This window comes from Pseudonaja textilis, chromosome 3, assembly GCF_049901715.1.
Source record: "Pseudonaja textilis isolate UNSWEBS1 chromosome 3, rPseTex1.2, whole genome shotgun sequence".
Classification (NCBI taxonomy): domain Eukaryota; kingdom Metazoa; phylum Chordata; class Lepidosauria; order Squamata; family Elapidae; genus Pseudonaja; species Pseudonaja textilis.
The window spans coordinates 175,651,094-175,675,173 of NC_141992.1; the positions used below are offsets into that span (position 1 = coordinate 175,651,094).

A 24,080-nucleotide genomic window follows, 5' to 3' on the forward strand; every position below is an offset into this window, starting at 1 on the left:
ACCAGTAACCCGACTCAGTAATGCACAACTTTCTATGTTCCCTATATGTATCAGCGTGGCTGGTATTTATGTCTTCCTAATGGACTGTAATGTGTGAGGCAACATTTATGTACATAATGTACATAATGCAATATGTACGTAATGTACCTAATTCATAGACTGTAGAATATTCAGAAAACAACGTATGTGTGTGTAGGTTGTGGGTTTATGTATTAATGAGATGTACAACCTGGAACATAGATAGCATGTGTATATTCCTTCCTACATCTGTTTTCCCTCAATAACAGTCCTGTGACCTAAGTTAAATTGAGAGAGAGTGATTGGCTTAAACATCACCTCAAAAGCTTCTGTGAGTTAGTTTGATTCCACTCTTCTACTCTGATATCACAAGTGCCATGCATCCTAATACCCTTTACATGAAATGCATTTTTTTTTAAAAAAAATATAAGAATGATTTTACTGGTACATTGGATGAAATTATATGGAACCATGGAATGGATTTTGGGCAAGAAGCTGTGTTCATGGGTTCAAATAATATGAATGCACAGAAGTGAGGGCTAAAGAGGATTTGTGACTGGCCCAAAGCCAGCTAGGTACTCTCTCTCAGCTGAACCTACCTCACAGGGTTGTTGTAGTGGGGAAGTAGGATTAGGTGTTGGATATGTTCACTGCCTTGAGTTATTTGTAAAAATAATAAAGGTGGGATATAGATAGACAGACAGGTGATAGGTAAAGGCAGAAGAGGGAATCTAATGTTAGAGTCAACTTTTAGAAACTTGAAAATGTAGAAGCTGTTGCTCAGCAAACACCTATATAATGGAGTTGAGTTGTTCATTCAAATGACGCTCATATTATTGTCTTAAAAAAAATACAAATCCTTCTCATTGGCACTTATTCTGTGCCTATCTTAAAATGAATCAAAAGCTACAAACCCCAATATTATATCTGTTCATTTTTAAAATACTACGGCATTCTTGATTTACTATGTCAGATCTGGGCTGCCAAAATCCAAATGACCAGTAGATGGCACCTACATGTTTTCCCTATCTATTTGCTGTTATCTAGTAGTCATGTCGGTTTTGCAGCCCAAATCTGATGGTATAACCAAAACAAGTATTGCTTATGGAAACAGTCCAACTATATAAGAATAAATTCTTGAACATTGAAAGTTGTCATGTTGAGGAGAAAACTTCAAATCTCAGTGTAAATAACAGTATAACATCAAAAAAAAATTGCCATAATAAGGTGAAGTTATACTGAGGTTTAAAATTCAAGGGTTTGACCAATAAGGTTTCTTTAAACCCACTAATACCATGTTTCCCTGAAAATACATCCTACCCCAAAAGTAAGTCCTAGTTTGAATTTTTACACATGCGCCCAATGTAAGCCCTACCCCCCAAAATAAGCCCTAATTAAAATCGTGCCCATTCCAGGGTGCGCGGGTAAAAGTTAAGGAAGGGTAGGGATGGGGGATGGAGGTGGTAGAGTTGCCCTACTACTTAACTTCAGACAGTTGCAGCCAGGCCTCATACACCCGGACACCTGCCTTGCCAGCCCATTTCTTCTGCAGCCAGCGGATTGATCCAGAACTCTGTTATCAGCTTCAGAGGCCTTCAGGAAAGTCTTGCTGGCTGCAAAAGTTCCTTGAAGACCTCTGACAGCGAAAGAGACCAGGGCGACACACGCAAGTGAGGTGTGTCAGTGGATGATATTCCCACCCACCCCAAAAATAAGATCTGGTGCCTTTTTGGGTGGCAAAAATATGTAAGACCCAGTCTTATTTTGGGAGAAACATGGGTAGTTGCTTCATTTCTTAGGTTTCCTTACCATAAATAGATATTGATAGCCTCTGATTGAGCAAAGGTATTTTCTGAAATTGAAGTTCAAAGCTGTCTTATACTGTACAAAATAAGTCTTTGCCTAACAAGTTATGTTTTGAAGATGGCTATTAGCATTTATTTTCTTTTGAAAATGGTAGAAGAGAAGCCAAGGCATTATGGATTTGTTCTGAAATTTTGTTTTTGCTTTTATTATTTAAAAATGTACATTCCACTTTTCTTTATAAAGCTCTTCAGATTATCACCATCATCACATCATATGCAGCAAAGCTCTTTGTTACAGTAGCACAATTTCTCTTACTAAAATCATGTATGAAAGTCAAGCCCAGTCTTAACAACCCAGTGCTCCACTAAATGGAGTTAGTGATTTAAGAAACATTAAAAGCAAAAGAAGAACTATGTTTTAAATAGTTTTAAGAAAAGGGCCTCCACTTCTGACCTCCGTAGCTGATAAAATAGAAAAATATTTTGTTTTATTTAAGTGGTTTTAATTGTGGCTTTCATGTGTCATTTTGTTTGCTGCTTTAAATCAGGTATGAGAAATCAGTACTTTTCCAGATGTAGCTAAACATTTTCTATCATTTATCATCTTTGGTAATATCCAGAGGCCTGCAGGTTCCCCACATCTGGTCTATATAATTCTTAGATTTCTCTTGCAAAGGCCTTTTTAAATATTTGCTTATAATACATAATCAAATGTGCTGTGCCAGAATTTTCTAAATATTAACATCTAACATAACATTGTTTATACAGTCCTATTTATAACAGCCCAACTCCTTAAATTACTGCTATGTATCATCTGCCTTTTTCCATATCTACCTTTTCTGTGTCATCAAATGAAATTAGTTGTCAAGCTATTCATAGGTGGAAATGATCAGCATAAGAAGCAAGACCTTTTAGTGTCAGTGCCCATTTGTTGGAATTTATTACTTATTAAAAACTTGCTGAGTTCACTTGCTTGTAACTTCTTTTAACATCATGAAACTCTTCTGTTCAGGAAACTAATTGTTTTGATTACTTTCAGTTGAGTCTGGAAAACGTGGATTGAAATCTTCATTCTGTCAGAGATCTGAAATGTATTTTTAGCTTTTCTCCTAAGTGACCTTAGAGAGATTGTTCTGGGAAAAATACTTCTCTGCATGTCTTGAATTTGACACATAAATGCTTAAAACTATGATGTCTTTAACAACTTTATTATAACCAGTCTTAAGGAGAGCGCACATAACAATAAAAAAGGACAACTGTATAAAACTAAATTTGCACCTTTTTCATACTCTCTAGGAGATGAAGAAGAAGAGGAAGAAGAAAACACAATAGTGATGACCACTAGAATGCTTCCAAGGGTGCTGCCAACGAGTGATGCTCCTACGATTGAGGGAACTACACTGAAAACAAAGACCAGGGTACCTACACAAACAAAGGTGTGCGCAAGAGAAGGAGATGCTGGTTTGGTTGTTCAAATACTGTAATAAATTTTAGAGATACTGCTTGGTTATGTTTTAAGAAGATTTACTAGATTCGGTGCAAAGCTGTGGATCACTTGTAAAGATGACTCTATTTGATATTATAGTAGTAAGTCTGTTAAGAGGACTATTGGGCTTTGCTCTTTTCTGTTAAATGTACTGCATGCCTATTAAAACAAGGCAAATCCTCATGTGAGCTTACATAAAGGAGTTCTTAACAAAATTAAAACAGGAGTATCTTTCTCCAGATTCATGTAGCTACAGACATATGAAAAAGTAAGTCCACCCCATGTAAAGTCTTCTTTCTTTAACAAACTTGGAAATATTGATGTTATCTTCAAACAATATGTAACGATAAAGATGATGTTAATTGAGCAAAAAACTGTGAAAAATTGACTTCACAATCATTAATTCAGCAAAAAATTTAAAGCTACACCATTTCCTTAGGTGAAAAAAATAAGTTTAACCTTGGCTTTAATACCTGGTAGTACTCTCTTTGGCAGAATCAACCATAAGTACGTATTTCTTATACTACAATTGTCTACTAGTCTCAGAGATAAAGTAGAAATAATTTTCCCCACTCCTCCATTGCAGAATTTTTTTCAGTTGTGTAATATTTGAGGGGTTTCCTGCATGCACAACCTGTGTCAAATCACTCTACAACATCTAGATGGGATTTAGATGCAGGCTTTTGACTTAGTCCACAATTATTCCACAACCCTCAATTTCCTTTTTTTCAGCCATTCCTTGGTGAATTGTTTAGGGTCATTGTCATGTTGCAAGATCTACTTCCAGCTGAGCATCAATCTTCTGACAGATGGTTTCATCTTATCCTCAAGAACTTTTTGGTACATTGAAGAAGCCATAGTGAATACTGTGAGGAGCTGCCCAGAGCTCATGCAGCAAGGCAATCCCAAACCATAACATTTCTACCACCAAACTTTTGTCTTGCCCTAATAGTCTTTTTGAACAGCAAGGGCTTCCTGCTTGCACATCTGCCATGTAAATCTAATTTGCATAGCTGCTGTCTAACGGTAGGATCATGCATTTTGACATCAATAGTGGGGAAAGCAAACTCTAGGTCATGTGATGAAATATTGGGGTTCTTAAATACTTCTTTCAACATCTTGCATTCTGCTCTAAGGCTGAACTTTCTGGGACAGCCAAGTTGGCAGCTGTTTAAAATCTCCATTTGTAGATGGTTTTCCAGACAGTGGAATGATTTTTGTCCAGTTTCTTTGGCAACTTTTTAAATCTCTTCCCAGATTCATAGGCATCTATAATCTTCTTTCGGAAGAGCTCAAGGCAGCTCTTTTGATCTAAGCATGGTGATGTCTTACACTTCAACAAGAAGAGCAAACTCAATGAAATGACAGATTTTTAAATTACATAAGTTCCTCCCAGATTGTCACAATGTTGCACCTGATCCAAAATTTAATTTTTTGAAATGTCATAAATATAGGAGTGTACTTATTTTTAACACATGTGAAATTTGTATCTACATTTATTTAAATATAAATATGTAAATAATCATGATCCTTGTTATATCCCATTTATTTGTCAATATTGTTGAAATCAATGTCAAATATTTATATGGTGAAATACGTTGAAAAAGTCAAAATTTCAATGGAGTATCCTTTTTCACATGACTGTATTTCAGAAGCTTTGTGTACATGCACAACCTTTTTTTTTTTTACCCTAGTGAAGAGAAATGCCTATGCATACACACAGAAAGAGGGGAAAAAAACAGCTGGGAGCTGCTTCGAAAGCAGCATACAAGTCTGAGATAAGATGTCGCTGCTACAATATAAAAAGTTATTTTGGAATACAGCCAGATAGTCCAATACACTTAACAATTTACATAGCCCTATCAGCTTTATAAGACACCATATTATGTAAACAATGCTATTTCCAGTTATTTATATCTTTGTTGCTGAAAACTCAGTTGCAAAGAGGAAAAAGACTTTAACAGAAAGCAGTAGAAGAACATATGGAGTTGTTTAAAAAAAGTATTTTTCTTTTAGGAATAGGGAACCCACATTAATTTGGACAGATTATTTCCTTTGTTCTAGTGAAGAATGTAGATGTATGTAGATGTGATTGGGGCAGGGAGATGTTTTAGAAGTGTTATAATAATTATAAACTATGATATGCCTTTTTTTTAAAGCTAGCATTGTAGTCTTCTTTTATTTCCCACCTAGAAAATGATAGGTAACTCAATTTTAAACAGTCATGGTTAGAGAGGATTCAGAGGGCTACAGAAATGGAATTCAGAAGCTACATGCTTGAGAACACAGGTTGCCCACTTCTACTTTTATCTTGTTCTATGCTAGAATCTAGACTTCTGGAGGGATTTGGGAAGTTTGATTCCTTTTGTATACGAACTGAGAATGATTATTAATCTCTCTCTGTGTGTGCACGCACATGTACATATGTAAATTGAACCCCTCAATTCTGAAAAATGATTTTATGGCACAGCATGCTTTTGAACTAGAAACTAGAAAAACGATTGCTTTTTATTTTTGAAATTATGCAAACTGGGTACATCTGGTTGCTGGACTCATCAGTAACAAAAAGAAGGTTGCTTCCCCAGGAGGATTACTTAAACAAGGGAATGAGCAGAAGCAGTGCAAATACTGCTTCTAAGCTGCTTTCAGATATATCAAATATGATATCTTACATTATTTGGCAGGAGTGTCAGCCATTCCCACTCAGTTATCTAGCAAGAAAGGCTCCTGGCCATTTGTTTTGCCAAGAGTGTACTTTACTGAAGCTTAGATGGTTACAGAAGTAGCATAAGCGGAATCTGAGATTTTTCAGAGCAAACAACACAAAGGAAAGTTCCTTCTCAGCTGCCCCCAGCCATCTCCCGGTTATCTGCAAATGTGCAGTCAGGTGCTTGTGTATTGTCTAGGAAACAGCCATGACAGTAAGTTTGAGGGGTTTACTATAATAACAGCTTCAGTCCTTTCATAAGGAAACTATTCAGTAGGTAATGATGTTGAACTCTTGTTCTGCCTTATAGCTTCTGCCCGATATATTGAGTCTTGCCTTTTTTTTTCATGCTTGAAGCCAAGAACTCATAGTGTTGAGCTCTCATATTGATCATAGTGTGATCAATATGCAGATTTTCTGCAGCTCTACTTTTTCTTTCCTCCAACAATTTGCTGGGGTCATTACATCTAAATGGTGCCTGGAGACAGTATTGGGATGGATGGGAGGAGAGCAAACAAGCTATGGCTTCATCTTGATAAAATAGAAATACAGTTAACCTTTGAATCTGTGGAAGTACAGTATCTGACCAAGGTTAAGTGGAATTACAGGTATCCTGAGGAACCAAATGGTCCTTGACTCAGTACAATCCTTAGAACTCTATCTGATGTTGAACATTTTACAAGAAAATGAATAAATGTTAAGGTTACCAGATGAAATATTATTGAACCGTATGATAATATATTTGAACCATTTTATATAAGCTATAAAGAAACAGAATTACAGGAACAGTTTTGAGACAGTAGTTAAGCTTCCAGGAAAGGAATGTATTTTCCTGGGCCAAATAGCAAGCCTCGAAACAGTACTTATAGAAATGTAAAACCAGAATAGTAAATGAGTGGATGTTTCTGTATTTTATTTGTCTGTATTGTTTTGGTGGGGACATGGTGACTCAGTGGCTAAGACGCTGAGCTTGTTGATCAGAAAGGTTGGCAGTTTGAATCCCTAACACCGTGTAACAGAGTGAGCTCCTTTACTTGTCCCAGCTTCTGCCAACCTAGCAGTCCGAAAGCATGTAAAAATGCAAGTAGAAAAATAGGGACCACTTTGATGGGAAGGTTCCATGCACCTTTGGCATTTAGTCATGCCGGCCACATGACCACAGAGACGTCTTCGGACAGCCCTGGCTCTTTGGCTTTGTAACAGAGATGAGCACCACCCCCTAGAGCTGGAAACGACTAGCATGTATGTGTGAGGAGAACCTTTACCTTTTATTGAATTGGTATTCTTTTTTTTCTCAGTCACCTGAGGAGATTGATAAAAAAATACTTAAGCCTGATGCAGAAAACAGAAATGCTCAAAATGAGCCAATTGAAGACACTGATGTATTTACTCGGAAACATTCAGAGAACCTTTTCCAGAGAACAGAGGTTCTGGCAGGTAAGGGCTATGCATCAATGTGTGTGTGTGTGTGTGTGTGTGTGTGTGTGTGTGTGTGTGTGTGTGTGTGTGTATTAGTGTGTGTGTGTGTGTGTGTGTATATATATATATATATATATATATATATATATATATATATATATATATATTAGTTTTAGAAAAAGCAAAAAAAAAAGGTCTGCAGTTCCTGATGGGTTCTTGCAACCCATTGTTATAGGTTATACAATGTGTCTTCCCCATTTGAATAGATTTCCCCCTTTTTCTTTTGTGCCCAACAAGATAAGGCTGCTACCTCAAAGCTGCAACAGGACTTTCTTTATAGTCATCCAGTCCCAAAGGTGCTTTTTCAAGAGACAACTGGACTTCCAGAAAGTCCAGTTGCCTCTTAAAAAAGCACCTTTCGGACAACCATGACCTGGATGACTGAGCATCTCCATAGACATTTGGTCATCCAGTCTTATAATATAAATAGTTCCATTCCCCACTAGTTACAACTGAAGAAGCTTCTTAGATAAGAAGTGAAATGTTTTCAAAGGAAAAAAACCAAGACAGTCCAGTTGCCTTTTTTTGGGACAACCATGACTTGGGTGATAGAGAATCTCCATAAGACATAAGGGTGCTATTTTATATAGTGAAATTACCTTTCCTTACATCTTGATAATATTAAAACATCAAGATGACATCCTGGGGGAAAAATAAATATTCTTTAACTGTGTAGGACTGTAGTCAAGAGAAGGAGAATCTCAAGTACACATGCTTTGATGTTGCTTCTTAGGCTGCAATGCTTAATACACCCGCCAAAAAATAAATCATTTTGAACTTGCAAGGACTTAAAAGTAATGATGATTAGCACTGAGCTGTCAAGAAACACTGGATACTTTTCTCTCCAGAAAATACTGTGATCTCCCTCCCATCCCCATTTTATGATCTGAGTTACTGAATCCAAGGGCATGTTAACTTTAAGTTGTTATAGTCAGTCATGTTGTTGTTACAATAAAGTACTTGTGAAAAGTCAAATTCCCATTTTCTCTCAAGGATAGACTTTGCATGTTTAAAAGTAACTTCATGGAATTCAGTGGAACTTTTTTTCTTCTTGTTTACAGCGGTGATTGCTGGTGGAATCATTGGCTTTCTTTTTGCAATCTTCCTTATCTTGCTTTTGGTGTACCGCATGAGAAAGAAGGATGAAGGGAGTTACGACCTCGGGGAGCGTAAACCCTCCAGCGCTGCCTACCAGAAGGCACCCACTAAAGAGTTTTATGCATAAAACTCTTAAACGTAGTGTCTCTATTTCAGAGATCACTGAACTTTTTAAATAAAGCTTTTTTTTTGGCCTAGAATAATGAAGAACTTTTTTTTTCATTAAAGAGCCTTTATGGCACCTTTATGATAAGGAGAAAAAAAAGAGATCCCATTGTATTTAAAACTTTTCACGTATTCCTTTTAAAAAATGTAAAATAAAATCTTAACATTTTGCAGTATTCTGTGAATAGCAGTGGCAACGTATGACTATATAGCCGTTGATGTTCACCGAATTATTTACAAAAATTTATGCATAAGTGGGAATGATTGTTTTATCTGATGGTTCAATGGAAGTTGTTTAATTTTGTCAGCATGTCTGATGACTCTCTCACAAATTAGTTTTTATTTCATTAATTTATCTGTTCTCCAAAATTAAAAATAAAATGCCTTTTTGTAGTTGTCCTAGTGCAATTTGTGTTCATATAATTCAGATAATGTAACTCTTAGTGTAAATGTATTTTTTCAGCTATGTAAACCTTAATCTCCATTTTGTATAAATTTTACTGTCAGAAAGTACATTTTAACCCGTTTGTTTCTGTAGCTTGATTGAAATTTAAAGCGGCAAATTAATGTGTAAAATTGGACTACTACAACTTCCCTTTACAAAATAAATCTTTATATGAGATCTTTCAGTAAGCTACTGACAAGCTTACATAAACCCAAAGACTCTTAACAGTATTGCAAGGGGTTGCTGCAAAATTTATTTGGCCACTTTTTTATTTTATTAATTTCAATTTGAAGGTACGAGATGGAATTCAAAATGAATCTGAATCCTTTGTTCTTTTTTTTAAAGCATTTAAAGTAAATGTCTTTTAAAGCCTTTGAAGTGCCTATGATTCTATGTAACTTGTTGCAGACTGGTGTTAATGAATATATAACATTAAAACAAAGAAATGTTGATATTTTATAAGCACAGACAATTCTAATGGTAACTTTTGTAGTCTTACATGGATAGACATAAATTGTAATTTGGAAGCATAAACACTACTGAATAAATCATGTGGCCTAATACTGAAATATATTATTTGGGGGTTTTATTTTAATCATCCTGCATATTACAAATAGCACCTTTATGTAACAAAGGGATTTGTGTGAAAATAAGAATCTCAGAAGACCACTAGCAACATTTTGCAGTAGAAAATCAATATTGCCTTGTCAGCATTTAAAGTTTATAATTCTCTTTTACACAGAACAGATTTTAAGTAGTAATTAATAGGTGCCATTTCTGTGCGGCTTATATTTAGAGCTGGGGTGGTGCAATGGTTAGAATGCAGTATTGCAAGCTAATCCTGGCAACTGCCAACAGTTCAAGTCTCACCGGCTCAAGGTTGACTCAGCCTTCCATCCTTCTGAGGTCCCTAGATTGTTGGGGACAATATGCTGACTCTGTAAACCACTTAGAGAGGGCTGTAAAGCACTATGAAGCTAACTGCTATTGCTATTGTTATTCATATGGTTCCTCCCTCCTTACTTGGGCATTGCAATTAGTAACTTGATGTTAAGTAGTTTAAGGAGAAGGGGCGCAATTATTCTATAGCAATAAGCAGTGAGGATTTAAAACATCTGTACTTTGGCCAAACCAATTGTTCTGATACACTGAATATAACAGATGTACATGGGAGAAGTTTGAAACAGAGAATGGGACAAATTAAGTAATTCTGCCATTGTTGCTAAGATGCATTTGAAAACTAATGTCAACTTCGAACTGAACCTGGCCACAGCCATTTCTCTGTTCCCAGTTGCTACATAGGGGGAAAGGAGATTGGAATTTATAGTAATAGTATATACTAAGAAATCCAATTTTGGCCAAGTGCTGCTTCTCTGAAAATTTTCATTTCCTTATGAGTTATCTCTGATTGGTGGCCTTTGGCCAGAGGTCCCAAATATCAGAGGCTGACTGAGAACTTCTATGCTCATTCTTGCCAAGCAAACAAGAATATGACAAAGAAATGCATTTAATCAATTTATGTAAGCAAATAGTTATTCTGCATTAAATCATATTCTTTGCTGAGGTTACAATTTACAAGAAGAAAAGGGGTTATTTAAGTATACTCACTCCAGTGGCTTATAGGTTACAGAGCAGAGGAAATTCCAAGCAGAGGTCTCTGCACACAAGAAAAACATACACTTCTGTGCATTCAAAGTTCAACCACAGCCAGGTCAAACATCCCTCAGAATATTTTAGCTAGGTAATCCTTGATTTATAACAGGTCACTTAGCGGCCATTTGAAGTTACAGTGGACTTCCCAGGACTATTTATGACCCAGATTCAAAGTTCCAACAGCTACCACAAAAATCGGGCCCAGTCACATGGTGAGCCATTTAATGACCGGAATAACCTATGACCATAATTCCGGGCTCAATTATGGTCCATAAGTCGAGGATTTCATTAATTTGATTCTTAATTCAAACATTGTGATGTTACAACTGGTGCCATGTTAACAAACAGGTAAAACACATGGCTAATACAATTTCTGCCATCTGTCTTAAGACATTAAAAATAGACATCTACATTCCAGAAAGGTTCTTAGGAGTAGCTGAGACATGGAGATTGCATCAGAAAAACACATACGTTTTAAAGAATTGCGATCTTATAAATCAGTGACAGATGGACCATTTTTGACTTTTAAGTTACAGATATTATTTTGGATGTGACGGGGGGACCACATTTTTCATTTTATATCAAGAACAATGCTTAATGGGATAGATAAACAGATCTAATAGGAAGATTTGAATTCATTCTTAAGATGTAAAGATAGACCATTTTTAAAAGTTATCCCAAATATTGGAATAATGATATTAATATATGCATTTATTTTAAAAATATTGACAATTTTTTAAACAATAAAAGACAAATCTAAAGGGAAAAGAAGAGAAGGTGTGAAGAAAAAGTAGAAAAAGAAAAATATCTAAAGAGACAAAAAATACGTGATTTCTGGTTTTTCTTTGCAACAGAACATCCATCCTCCCTCCCCAATATTACAAAAGCCCAGTGGTGATATGCTACTGGTTCAGACGGGTTTTAAAAAGCCAAAGATCAGCTGAGAGGAGGGAAAAAAATCCTCTGCAATCAGCTGAGAGGAAAATGAAGAAAAAAGACAGGATTGGCCCTCCCACCCACCCCTGTGCTTTTCTCTTCTTTATCCTCTCAGCTGATTGGCGCTGCAGGTGGGGGGGAAGCTGCGTGACGGTGCCCACTGATTTGGTGGTATTTGAATCCGACCACTGCAAAAATCCCTAATTATTTTTCAGTCATGAAATCCATAAACTGTCACTTTACTTTTGTCTGATTTCAGCAAAAAGTCGATAAAGATTTTCCAGTCTCCCTCCCTGACTAAACAGTGGTGTTTGGTTTTTTTTTTTGGCCATTTCTGCCAATTCTGTCATAATCCTTTCCTCCATTGTGGGAATTTTAGTACTTCTCCATCACTGTGCTTATAATCTTGCTGCATAAAACCAATCTTCCATGAGTTTTTCCTAATCCACTGCCCATAAGCCCTAATAAAAATAGTTCTGTTTTCTCAGTATTAGTCTTTATTTTTTGTATCACTGTATATTTGTATTCATAATTTTTAATTGCTTCATAAATCTATCATGCATTCCAACATTGATTTGAAGTACCTACAATATATACATCTTTTTTGTCTATGTAATATACCAGTATACTTTTGATACAAGTTCTCTCTTAAATGAAAACAATGTGAATTTCAATCTGTCTACATTCTTTCTTATTTATCCATTTATATATCATTACCAAAATTCACAGCCCATTTCATCATGCACTTTAACTTATTCATCTCCAGTTTCAATTCTTAACACCAGCTTATGCATGTTTTGCCTCCTTGAGTTACTTATAAAAGTAATAAAAGTAAAGTAAAAAAAAGGGAGGGAGGGAGGGATAAACAGTACACTAAGAAAAAAAAACTTTGCTTTTTAATACTAAGTGAAGGTGAAATCCTCCTCCAGTCAGTGAGAACAATTAAACAGTGGATTGGCTTGTCTCCAGGAGTCACTGGCGATTAAGAAGAGATTAGACAGCCTTTTGTTTGGAAAGGTACAGTATAAGCCAGAAGTGGTGTTCAGCTGGTTCTGACCAATTCTGGAGAACCGGTAGCAGAAATTTTGAGTAGTTCGGAGATGGCTGGATGGCCATGGATCAGGAGGACTTTTGCCCAGCTTCAACTTAAACAGCTCTATCTAAAGTGAATGGATGTTCAGTGATAATTTATCCCAAGTTATTTTGACAATAGCAAGGGACTCTACATAGGGCTGCCTTTGAAAATCGCTTGGAAACTGCAGTTAAATCAAAATACAGAAGGCTGCTTATTAGCCTCTGCTAGTTACCAAGAACATTGATTATGGTGCAATTCAAAGTGACAGTTTGTCAAATTCGTGTTGTCATGGTGTCACGTGACATATCGCAATTTTCCTCCCCTTTCCTAAAATGGGCGTGGCCAGAGTGTGATGCATCCAGCCTGCAGGCCGTGAGTTTGACAATCTAGCCCTGGCCTAGATTGTACCTAGAAAAACACTTTCCATGTAAGCCTTTATTTAATATGAGAGAAACTATTGTTAGTTTATCATTTTCATGAAATGAGGAGACTGAAGCAAGCAGATGTTGCTTTTCGGTAATGGCTCAGTCTTATGGAACAGCTATCCCTAAGAAATTAAATTTGTTCTCTCAGTGATTGTTTTTCTGGAGGCAGGTAAAAATGGATCTTGAAAATTTCTGATGGTCCATTGGGTTTATCGGTGTTTTGATGGGTTTTTTTTTCCTGTGATAGCTTCAATTATTATTTTAGTTATTTCATTTTAATTGAGCTTTAATTTGCTGGCTATTAGCACAGATGTTGTAATTTGGGTACCATAAGTATTTTAATTATTTGTCTAGTATTGTCATTCATTAGAATGATATAGGGATATACAAAAAGAATGAAAGGGGAGTGGATCATGGTGGTACCAATAGAAAATAATGTAGTCATCAAACATAGAAAAAAAGAAGGATGGAAGCCTTCTGAGCAAGAGTGAGTTAATGGCATATTTCCCATTAAATAAATGGTTTTGTTTTTCTAGACAAGTGCACCTTTTCTTAATTCAGAAACCAATGTAGAGTGACATTTACATTTTTATTATGTTTTCAGGGCACACAAAGCTGTAAAATTAACCAAACATTTTAGGATATGTGTCCTGAAAACAAACTTGCTTATGCTCAGGTAGATCTACTGTAATTAATGTTAAATCTCACTGATTACAGCAATACAGAGAATTACAAGTGTCTGAATGCAATCTTTATTACGATATAATTTATAACTTTTAAAATCTCAATATTTGGTTGAGCCAATTCCTTCTTTCTTGATTACTTATAAGAGGTTAAACAGCTATTTTTCTGCTATGCAAATTTATTGAATAACACTTGAAAAATTAATGAAATGCTACACTTTGGATTTGTCACACGTTGAGCAATTTTAAAATTGTGTTCAGCAAGTGTTCCTTAATTGCACAATATGTGGCAAAGCTGAGTTCACAAAGTAGTAAGATAAAAGTAGCAGAATGTAATATTCTGACAATTATCCCCCTGGACAGAGCAAAATAAAACTCTTAACTACTGTTGTGAAGTATACCATGAATTTAAAGTTTTAAGATGAAAACTATTGCGGTTAAACAGTTTCCTTTGTTCAGTTTGATGCTTATTTCTCATTATTGCTGATAGTTTACAATACAATAGATCAGTGGTTTTCATCCTTTTCTTCACCAAGGATTCTTTTTAAATACCTTTTGTGGCCATGAACCATGGCCAAGGACCACCATGACGTAACTCAAGATTTAAATCACAACATTTCTTCAAGCCTTCATGGACCCAGTGACAACCTTGTGGCCCAGAGGCAACAGGTTCAAAACCATTGCAATAAATTCCTTATTTGTTTCCATAGAAAGAAAAAAGCCACCTGCCTGCAATTTGGCAGTTCAAATCTCACCAGGCTCAAAGTTGACTCAGCCTTCCATCCTTCCAGGTGGGTAAAATGAGGACCCAGATTGTTGGCAATATGCTGACTCTGTAAACCACCTAGAGAGGGCTGTGAAGCAATTTGAAGTGGTATATAAATCTAAGTGCTGTTGCTATTGCTATATACTACATGGAAACAAATGATACATTCTTGGTGTTATCAAAAAGCATCTAAATAATCATGCTCCAGAAATGCTTGAGAAGGTACAAAATATTCATTTTTTTCAATGTTTACATACAGTATAATCAACAAGAGAAATCCACACAGAGAGAAACATCACTCATTCTGATGATGAGTTCATCCCTTCCCAGATCTCTCACCTTAAGAAGTGTTTTTGTCAGACTTCATTGATAAAGCACTTAGAATGCTACATCTAATAAATACTGATTCAAACCATAGCTAATTTACTAAGATAACTGACTTTGTCTAGATTCACAATATTTTTTGTTTGTGTATGTGCTTTCGATCCAATGTTGACTCCTGGGGTGACGGCCTGGAATGGTCCCTGCAATTTTCTTGCCAAGATCTCAGGAGTGGTTTGCCATTGCCTGCTTCCTAGGGCTGAGAAAGAATGAATAGCTCAAGGACACTCAGCTGATGTCAGGCATAAGATGGAATTAGAACTCAGAATCCCCAGGCTTCACTGCACTACCTCCCAATATATACAGTTGTTCAAATTAGCCAACTTCATGTTATTCCAACATTTTTTGGAGCAAGAAGCAAAATTTAGAGTAGCTACTTCTGTTTTTTTTTATCTGTTCTAAAAAGACATCTTTATCAAGATAACTCCAGCCTCCTGAGGAATTGGACATTTTACACTTCTTGATGCAGTTATGTATATTTTCAACATAATTTTATTCCAAGAAGAATATCTGAAAATCGTATTTTGAAACCAGCAAATAAATAAAGCTATTGTACTTCATATCCTTTCCCTCATATGGATTATTCCCACTGTTACTTGAGAGGATTCCCATGACATCTGATTCTAGAAAAGTAACTTTATGAAGAGTAAAAATCTACAGCATCTGTTCTATTGGAAAAAGACCCGGTTCACAAACCCTGAACTGATACACAAATCCATTCTGTACATCATTTCCAACAAAAAATTTCCTTGGGAACCCAGCTGCAGAATAGTTTCCCTATCAGAGAAAAATACGTTGCATGAGACAGTATTAATGTAAAAAATACAGTTGCATGAGACACCTCTTAGCACTCTCAATGATTGCAAAAAGTTATTCCTTTATATGTCATCAATTGAAATAAGCAATGTTATTATATTCAGAAATTAGATAGTCCTGCCTCTTACTAGTACTAATATATCTGGGCTTCATTCCAGCTTTTTCCATGTCTGATGTGTGCAACTAATTTGCATTTCTAATCTACATTAAATACATGGATTAAATTCAGTTATATCTTACACATGCAGATAATACTTTTCAGCTGACTATCGTAGATATTCATCCTTAAATGGAAAAATCACCTGCATTCAATTTTCAAATTATAACATCAGCGGTGCAATCTTTTTGATACCAAGGTCAAGCTTGCAATTTCACTACTGTTGTGCAAAGAGTTCATCTTTTGAGCAGAACTGCATGACTTTTACTCTTAATTGGCTGCAAGTTGTATCTCAGGACTAATGAACTAGTACAAAGCTAGCCTAATGTTTACAGAAATAAAGTCCAAGCAAAAAAGTACAAGGACCAGCATATAGGATCTGATTGACAAATAGCCACCAAGATAGGGTAAGATGTAGTCTGCACTGTATATAAATTAACACTCCAGAAAATGAATTTTTAAAGATTTTTAAAGCCCTGCCTATCTCCCCCTGTTGCTACCTATCCACTTGTAGGTTGAAAATAACATACCTTAAGATTGCATTCTATGTCTCCTTGGATGTCTCAGAATTCTCTTAACAATTGAGGACAACTTAAGCCTGTATATACTGACAATGAGATGAAGGCAATATTACAAATACTAAAAGAAAAGATGTTGAGAGGGTGACTTTGTGGCCTGATTTAATGCAAATTAGAGTATTATGCTTTAGTGATATCATATGTAGGTTGTAAAAATCTGGGTGATAGTAAAGAAGTCTTATCTCCTAGCCATCTATTATAGTAGTCATCTGGATTTTTCCAGCTCACATAGAGTAACCTGTTCCAGTTGTGAAGAGAGTGAAGAGAAATTATTTGATAGGCTCTCTTTGACACATCTGCACATTCTGGGCCAAGAGAAAGCAAACCATAAGAAAATTGTCAATCAAGCCATATGTTAAAATCCATATATGTCCCCACCTTCTCTAACCTACATTAAGTAGGGTGAAGGTTTCTGCACTAACAGAATATGGATGAAAGTAGGGCAATCTGATGACATTTGTGGGAGAAGGAGGGAAATAAAACCAAGGGAGCCCATCAATCTCTGTCCCTTAGCATGTCTTGTATAGTGTAATTAATAGAACCATTTGCCAGCAATATGTCTATGATAGCATTGCACCTATATGAAAGCACTAGAAGGTAAGATAATTGTTTGGAATGAAGAATCATGAATAATGTCAAGCTACAGCATTTGTGACTATGCTTGTAGGTGGTGTGAATGTCTTAACCTATTGTCTGAAAACCATTGAGTTTTAAATAGAACAAAACGCGCTAAAGGTGAATCCTAGCAAAATGGACCTATTCAGCATGGTTTTCTTTCAGTTCAGGTTTTAACTACTCCAGAAGCAGATTTATGACACACAGATCCCCCTAGATGCAATGCACTTGCTGGAAGGGCAGGTGGAGGATGTGCTAGAAGGTTCGTTTGCTCAACTTTGGTTGATATGTCAGTTGTTGCCCTGTCGGAAACAAGACACATTAGTGATGATGACTCAGTCTCTGAACCAGTGCCATAGGAATGCCTGTTAAGGCCAATTGAAAAATGTAATGGTCCACTTTTTGGTGAGTATGAACTGCTTATAATGTGAACTTTGAATTGGTTTTCAATAAGTCTACAGGTTCAACGTATAGTCCTGGTTTTAACCTGTAAAGCCCTATATACTTGGTTCCTACATAACTTCTGCGCTGCCATCTCCAAATGGAATCAACCAGCTCAATATTTAAGCAAGGATTTATTATGTGATATTACATTTCTCACACATCATTCATTACACTTCTTCAGATGTTGGCACCAGATGTCTGGTTTTCCAAAAGTTTGCACAGAAGGAACTGTTCTAAGAAATTTTCAAGTATTGAGGGTAGGTTGCTCTTAATGGATTAGATCAGGGGTGTCCAACCTTAACAATTTTTAAGACTTATGGACTTCAACTCCCAGAATTCCTCAGCCAACCTGGGTTTTACTGTTCTGATGAGTTTTCATTCTATTTTAATTTTGTTCTACTATATTTTTAATGTTTTATTTAATATGCAACGATCATTCAACTCTTTCATGCAATCAGCTTTATATTGTTAACCATAGGGGTTCATTTTGTGACTAAGGCAATATATAATACTGATAAATAAATAAGTAAATAATGCTATGCTGGTATAGTTTTCTGCCAGTTTTGTGAATGTCTAGTGAATAGCACTTTAATTTTGCCATGAGAAGGAGCTATGTGCCCCATCCCTTTCTCTTGGAAGAACTTCAGTCAGAGGCCAAAAGCTTGTTTATCTTCAGCTGTGAGTTGCATAAAGCCTCATTAATTGCAATAAATGGTCTATTTCCCAACTGGAATTCTGAGCCTAGACTAAGTATACTTCATGCAAAAATTCATTCTTAAGTGTTTCAAGGCTTGCTACTAAAGCAATGCCCCAAAGAATCATGAAACTGCAAAACTACTGAGTGGGGTATAAGCGTTTTTTGGGCAGCTGGCTTGCAGCTGTGGAACTTATTCCCCATCCCTATCATAGGATGTCAGAACATCTGGTGATTCTTTCTCATCACTCTCTTGCCCTAAAACTCAGAAAACATCAAATGGCTTAAACTATCTCATGCTTCTAAAGCTCCTCTTCCTTCCTGTCTCTGAAGAGATTTTAATATGAAATTGATGGTAAATGGAATTAACAGTGCAATGAAAGAAATAACTCTCTCTCCAAAGTTCATATCAATGGCAGGATTACACAGCTACAATGTAAAATGGGTGCAGCATTATTGTAATCCTTTATTGTTAAAATGCCACTTATTAAAGACTTAAAAGTTAAAGTTCTGAATTAACTACCACAGCACAAACATTTTGTCTACAGCCATGACCGAGGCGCATTTAAAGAGGTCCATAGTTGTATTGATATTAAAAACAGTATTTCCTTCTTATTTCTTCCTACCATTCAAATGCATTTATGAAATACAAAGAAACTTCAGATTTTGTCATCCATTACCTCTGGATGACAAATGAACAATGACTTGGAATTGATGCCATGGGGCAGGGCAGTGATTTCATTAAGTGATGTCTCCTTGATTAGTTTCCATCCATTGCTTCTTGTCCTACCTCCAGATGTTTTGGAGAATAGGTTGACCTCCTCCTTTTTGTAGCAGCCCTTTAGGTATTGGAATACTGCTATCATGTCACCCCTAGTCCTCCTTTTTATTAAACTAGAATATAAGAATATAAGCAGATCTGTGCTAATTCATCCAAAATTTTGTCTAATCTAGCATTCTGTTTCTTTGGTGGCAAATAAACACCAGGACAAGAGGACAATTGCCCCCTCCAACTTATCCTTTCTGTAATTAGGATTCCAACTCAATATTCTTCATAAAACGTCCAACTCTCCTTCAGAGCTATTCAACTCTTGGGTATCTTATAGCAATGAATCTTCCTGAATCTCTCATGTTTCAGCTTCTGTGTTTCAGGACTGGGAGCAGATATTCATTGGTATCAGATGCACTGAGGACTACAAATTTTATAGAATCTTACATTATAAGTTTTGAAGTGTTCATTGAGATCACCTAGTTCAGGGCTGTCAAACTCCTGGCCCGCAGGTTGGATGCGTCACGCACTGGTGATGCCCATGGCTGGTTTAGCGAAGGGGAGGAGAAAATCCCTATAAGTCATGTGATGCCACCGTGATGAGTTTGACACCCCTTATCTAGTTCAATTCCCATCCAAAGCAAAGTTGCACTTAAGAGGTTATGACCTCTCCGAGCACCTGTTATTCTCCTCCTTTCTACCATACCAGAATTCTGCTTCTAATTGTGATTTTAAAAAAATGATAATGTATACTTTTGATGTTTGTATATTGGTTTTCAACTTATTTTTGTTGTAAGCCACCCAGTGTAACTTAAATGAGATGGGAAGTCATTCAAATCAAATCAAACAACAAAAACAAAAGAAATAAAAACAGACAGACAGAGTTTTTGAGTGCCAGTTGAGAATGAATATGACTTTCTGTCTTTGACCAGCTGGTTTTGTGCCTAAAGCAGGATTAGAATCCACAATCCTCCCATTGTGCCTCTAACTACTATGCCAAAATTAGTAATCTGCCTGCCCTGTCTTGTCTTTCGATGTGGCTTCAGAGCCAAGACTGGGCTGATCTTGCTTAGAATCAGAAAGTAGGCAAGAGTTTTGTTGGTTTCTAGCAGACCTTAAAATACTAGGGCTCTATATCTTGAAAGAAGGCAATGGCAAACCGCTTCCATATAGCTGCCAACAAAAGTATACTAGTGTCCACAGCTGAACTTAGCAAAATCATAATCATCATCATCATCATCTTATTTGTTTTATCTTTTAATAAAGGCTTTGTGATAGCCTATTTTACTTTAAATTTCTTTGTTAATAAATCCCCAAAATGGAATCTGCCTTTTTCACTGCAGATACACACACATTAAATTTTCATTGAACTATGCACCATAACTGTTAGATGGGTCCACAGGAATAAGAGGCAGGACATGGCAGGAGCAGGTAAAACTCTTTTTATTCTGTTTAAGTAAAAAAAAGCCGCTCAGCTGCGGTAGGTGATGGCTTTTGTAGCCGGCGCTGTCCAAAGCTTCAGCCACTGACGGGACTTTATTTCTCCCGCCAGTGGCTGGGCCAATGAGTGGAGTCTGCTAGCTGACTCCACTCTATGGCCATATTTGGGAATACTTAACAATAACTTCTTCTCTCAAGTGTTATTACAGGTTTGATGTAGGAGTAGGTAACCTCTGTCCTAGACCCATGTATTTGTTTGCAGCTTGCAAAACCAACTCAGAGGCCAAACCGCTTTTCTAGCTTGCAGCTGATCAACATAAACTTTGACTTCACTCTTACTTTTGGCCATGGTAAACCAGAAATCTGTAATGGGGTTATTGAGAGAAAGAAGGAAATGTAATTCTTTCCTCCAACCTCTTAATGATTGTGTTGGGAAAAGAGAGAGAAAAATGGTGGGATGTGGAATGCCTGAGTTGTTTCGAATCCTGACAGGACAGCAGCTCTTAGACCTGACAAAGATATCTACTTACAGTATTTTTTTAATTTGGTAGGAAAAACAGAACTCCAGACACATATACACAAAGTAAGCAGCTCTTGAAACCTTATTATTACTTCCCACTTAGTTAACTGAAACTAAAATTGTTTCAACAAATCAGAAGGGTTTAGTCCTGCTTGGGAGATTGCTTTATAAAAGTACTCTTATCAATAGTATTGAAAAATCAGTGTTTGCATTAAATGCCACTGAAAGACATTGTATTAAGAGGGTGCAATGTTTCTGGGAATAGCAAAATCTCAGGTTAAATTCAGTATCAGTATGAACTTAAATAAGTTTTTGCTGGAAAGTTCATGAGGAAAAAAATAAATTTAAGAACTTTCATCATTAGAAAGAAAAGATCTTATTTGTTCCATTTGTAAGAACGAATAGAGGATATGACAAAGATACAAAGTTAGGAGGGAGAGGCAAAGGGAGAGATTTTCTTATAAAAGGAAAAGCACTATTGATAGCTGGGGGAAAAAACAATACCGTCCCAGTCATATGCTGCTTTCGTGCTTAAGTATAATTGCTGGCCTCAAATATGGCAGTTTTATATGGATTCCCACATTCTTATCCTTCCCTTCTCCTTTCTTCTCTAATTTGAAGATGGTGAATGATTGACCAGCAATTCATTACACTGGAGATATAAAAATTTGGTTAATTATTTCTACTGCTAAAAGCCAAATCCCTTAAGCTTAATTCAGCACTGCAAACATATGTACCATAGCTTTCCCAGAATTCAACTGCCTCCAAGAGAGATTCAGCTCATAACATAATTCAGCATCATAAAATGCTCAAAACTAATTAATGTCTTCCAAAGGAAAACCCTCAAAATGCCCAATTTTCTGGTTTTTCTCTATCAATTCTTTTTCAACATAAGAATTTCTTCTCAATATTTTTGTCATAGGAGAATGTAATTTCAGAAGAATTTCTATGGATAAAATATGGCATACTTCAACAAGATGGACTAAGGAATGTGCCAGAGGTGGTATTCAGCAGGTTCTGACCAGTTCTGGAGAACCGGTAGCAAAATTTTTGAATAGTTCAGAGAGAGAAACGGCAAATACCACCTCTGATTGGAAATTTTACAGTATCCAGTATCCTTCCCCTGCCACACCTACCAAGCCACGCCCACAGAACCGGTAGTAAAAAAAATTGAATCCCACCACTGGAATGTGCATCTCAATAATACACTGTATTTCTTTGTACAATCGTCTCTCCAGTGAGTTTCAGCCATTTCACACATTTTTCCCATTCAATATTTTATTCAGATTTGGAAATGTGGGCTTAAGAATGATGGAAAGTTGTGGAATAGAAAATATATCATAGTGCCAGATGTAGGATCTTCTACCACCTCCAACAATAGTTCAGAAATAGAACTAACATAATAAATTAGAAAAATCAAGGCCTTTTTTTTTTTTTGCAGGGAAAAAACATTTCTTAAAAAAATGCAATGTGAATTTTTGCACACCATTACTTTCAATACACTGAAGGAAAAAGTGGCATTTTCCCAACTATCTCACCTCCCTCTCAAATATAAAATACGGGGAAACAAAGTTGCCTGAAGATAAAAGATGATTTCACTTTTCCCAGTATTAAATTAGGCAGATAAATTAGTGCAGAGGAAATGTAAGAGTTGGTTCTCAGACTGTTCAAATTTAATTGGTCATTATATAAACAACCAGCTGCAGACTTCTCAATTAACAGTGGAGAGAGTTGCTTCCCCTCTCATATAGTATGAAACTGTGAGAAAAAGATTCACAAGCTTTCTACCTAATGCACCTGGGATATACTGAGTGAAAATTATTTCACCCACTGCAATTCTTGAAAAATTACTCTTTTATTTTAAAAAATCCTTGTTCCGAAGAATGCTAAGTTCATGCTTGAGGGCAAAAGTTACTTTCCAAAAATTATTTTTAGTTTAGGCAATGCCTGAAGGCCTGACAGCAAATGTAGGACATCTTTATTTGGAATGCAGAGCCAACAGAATAAATTATTCTTCAGAACAAAAATAAGGAACTCAAGATAGTTGGGTTTTTTACCCATCTTTGAATTCCAAATGTCCAGTATTGTTATTCCTCCAACTTTGTTGTAAATCTTCACCCTCCAACCTTTGTTTTCCTATTGATAAGAAACATCCCTCACTCATGCCTTGAATGCTTAAAGGCAGTGTTCCAGGTACCATGGATCCTGCAAAAAGTAATTTCCTAGGATATAGAAAATCTAAATTTCCCAGGTGTCCTAGCAACAAATAAACTATTTCTGTAATACTGATTCTGTTTGTAGAAAGAAGCACTCAGTTGCACAATGAAATTGCACAATTAATGTCTATTGCTAAAGCAGAAGAAGGTTACAGTTCTGACAATTTTGTACTGTAACTGAAAAGCATTTGGAGTTCTAATATACTAATTGGAAATTTATGTACAGGTAGTTCTTGATTTAGGGCCAGTCATTTGGCAATTGTTCAAAGGTAAGATGGACCCGACCCTCCGTAGGGCCTGATTTGAAGTTGTGAAATGTTGGCCAGGCACCCTTCATGGTCATGGTGATTGTGTTTGGGGTTCTTGGAAACCAGCTGGCAATTTCATTCTTTTGCAATGTCCCACAGTCGTGTGCCATTTACTTCCATTTTCCAGCAAAATGGCCTTTGCGGACAAAGGATTCATTTAAGGACCACTACAAAAAAAGGTAAATTAAATAGGGCACAATCATATGTTGACCCATTTAACAACCAGCATGACTTATGATCTTAACTCCAGGCTTAATTACTCTCAAAAGTTGAGGACTACATGTATCCCCGACAAATTCATAAGACAGGAAGGAGAAAAAAAATATCTGAGAAAGATGATATTAACGAAAGCACTGTTAACACTCCATAGGAAATAAACTATGAGAACAGCATTTTGTCAC

General features: G+C 36.3%; 1 protein-coding gene across 1 annotated transcript in view; it reads left to right on the forward strand.

Annotated features, from left to right (window-relative positions):
* Positions 1-9,772, forward strand: part of SDC2 (syndecan 2) — a 65,835-nt gene extending 56,063 nt beyond the window's left edge. The window contains exons 3-5 of the mRNA XM_026705933.2: positions 3,120-3,259; positions 7,315-7,453; positions 8,557-9,772. Coding sequence (XP_026561718.1) covers positions 3,120-3,259; positions 7,315-7,453; positions 8,557-8,720 — 443 coding nt within the window. The 3' untranslated portion in view covers positions 8,721-9,772. The remainder of the gene's footprint in view (positions 1-3,119; positions 3,260-7,314; positions 7,454-8,556) is intronic.
* The last annotated feature ends 14,308 nt before the right edge of the window (positions 9,773-24,080 follow it).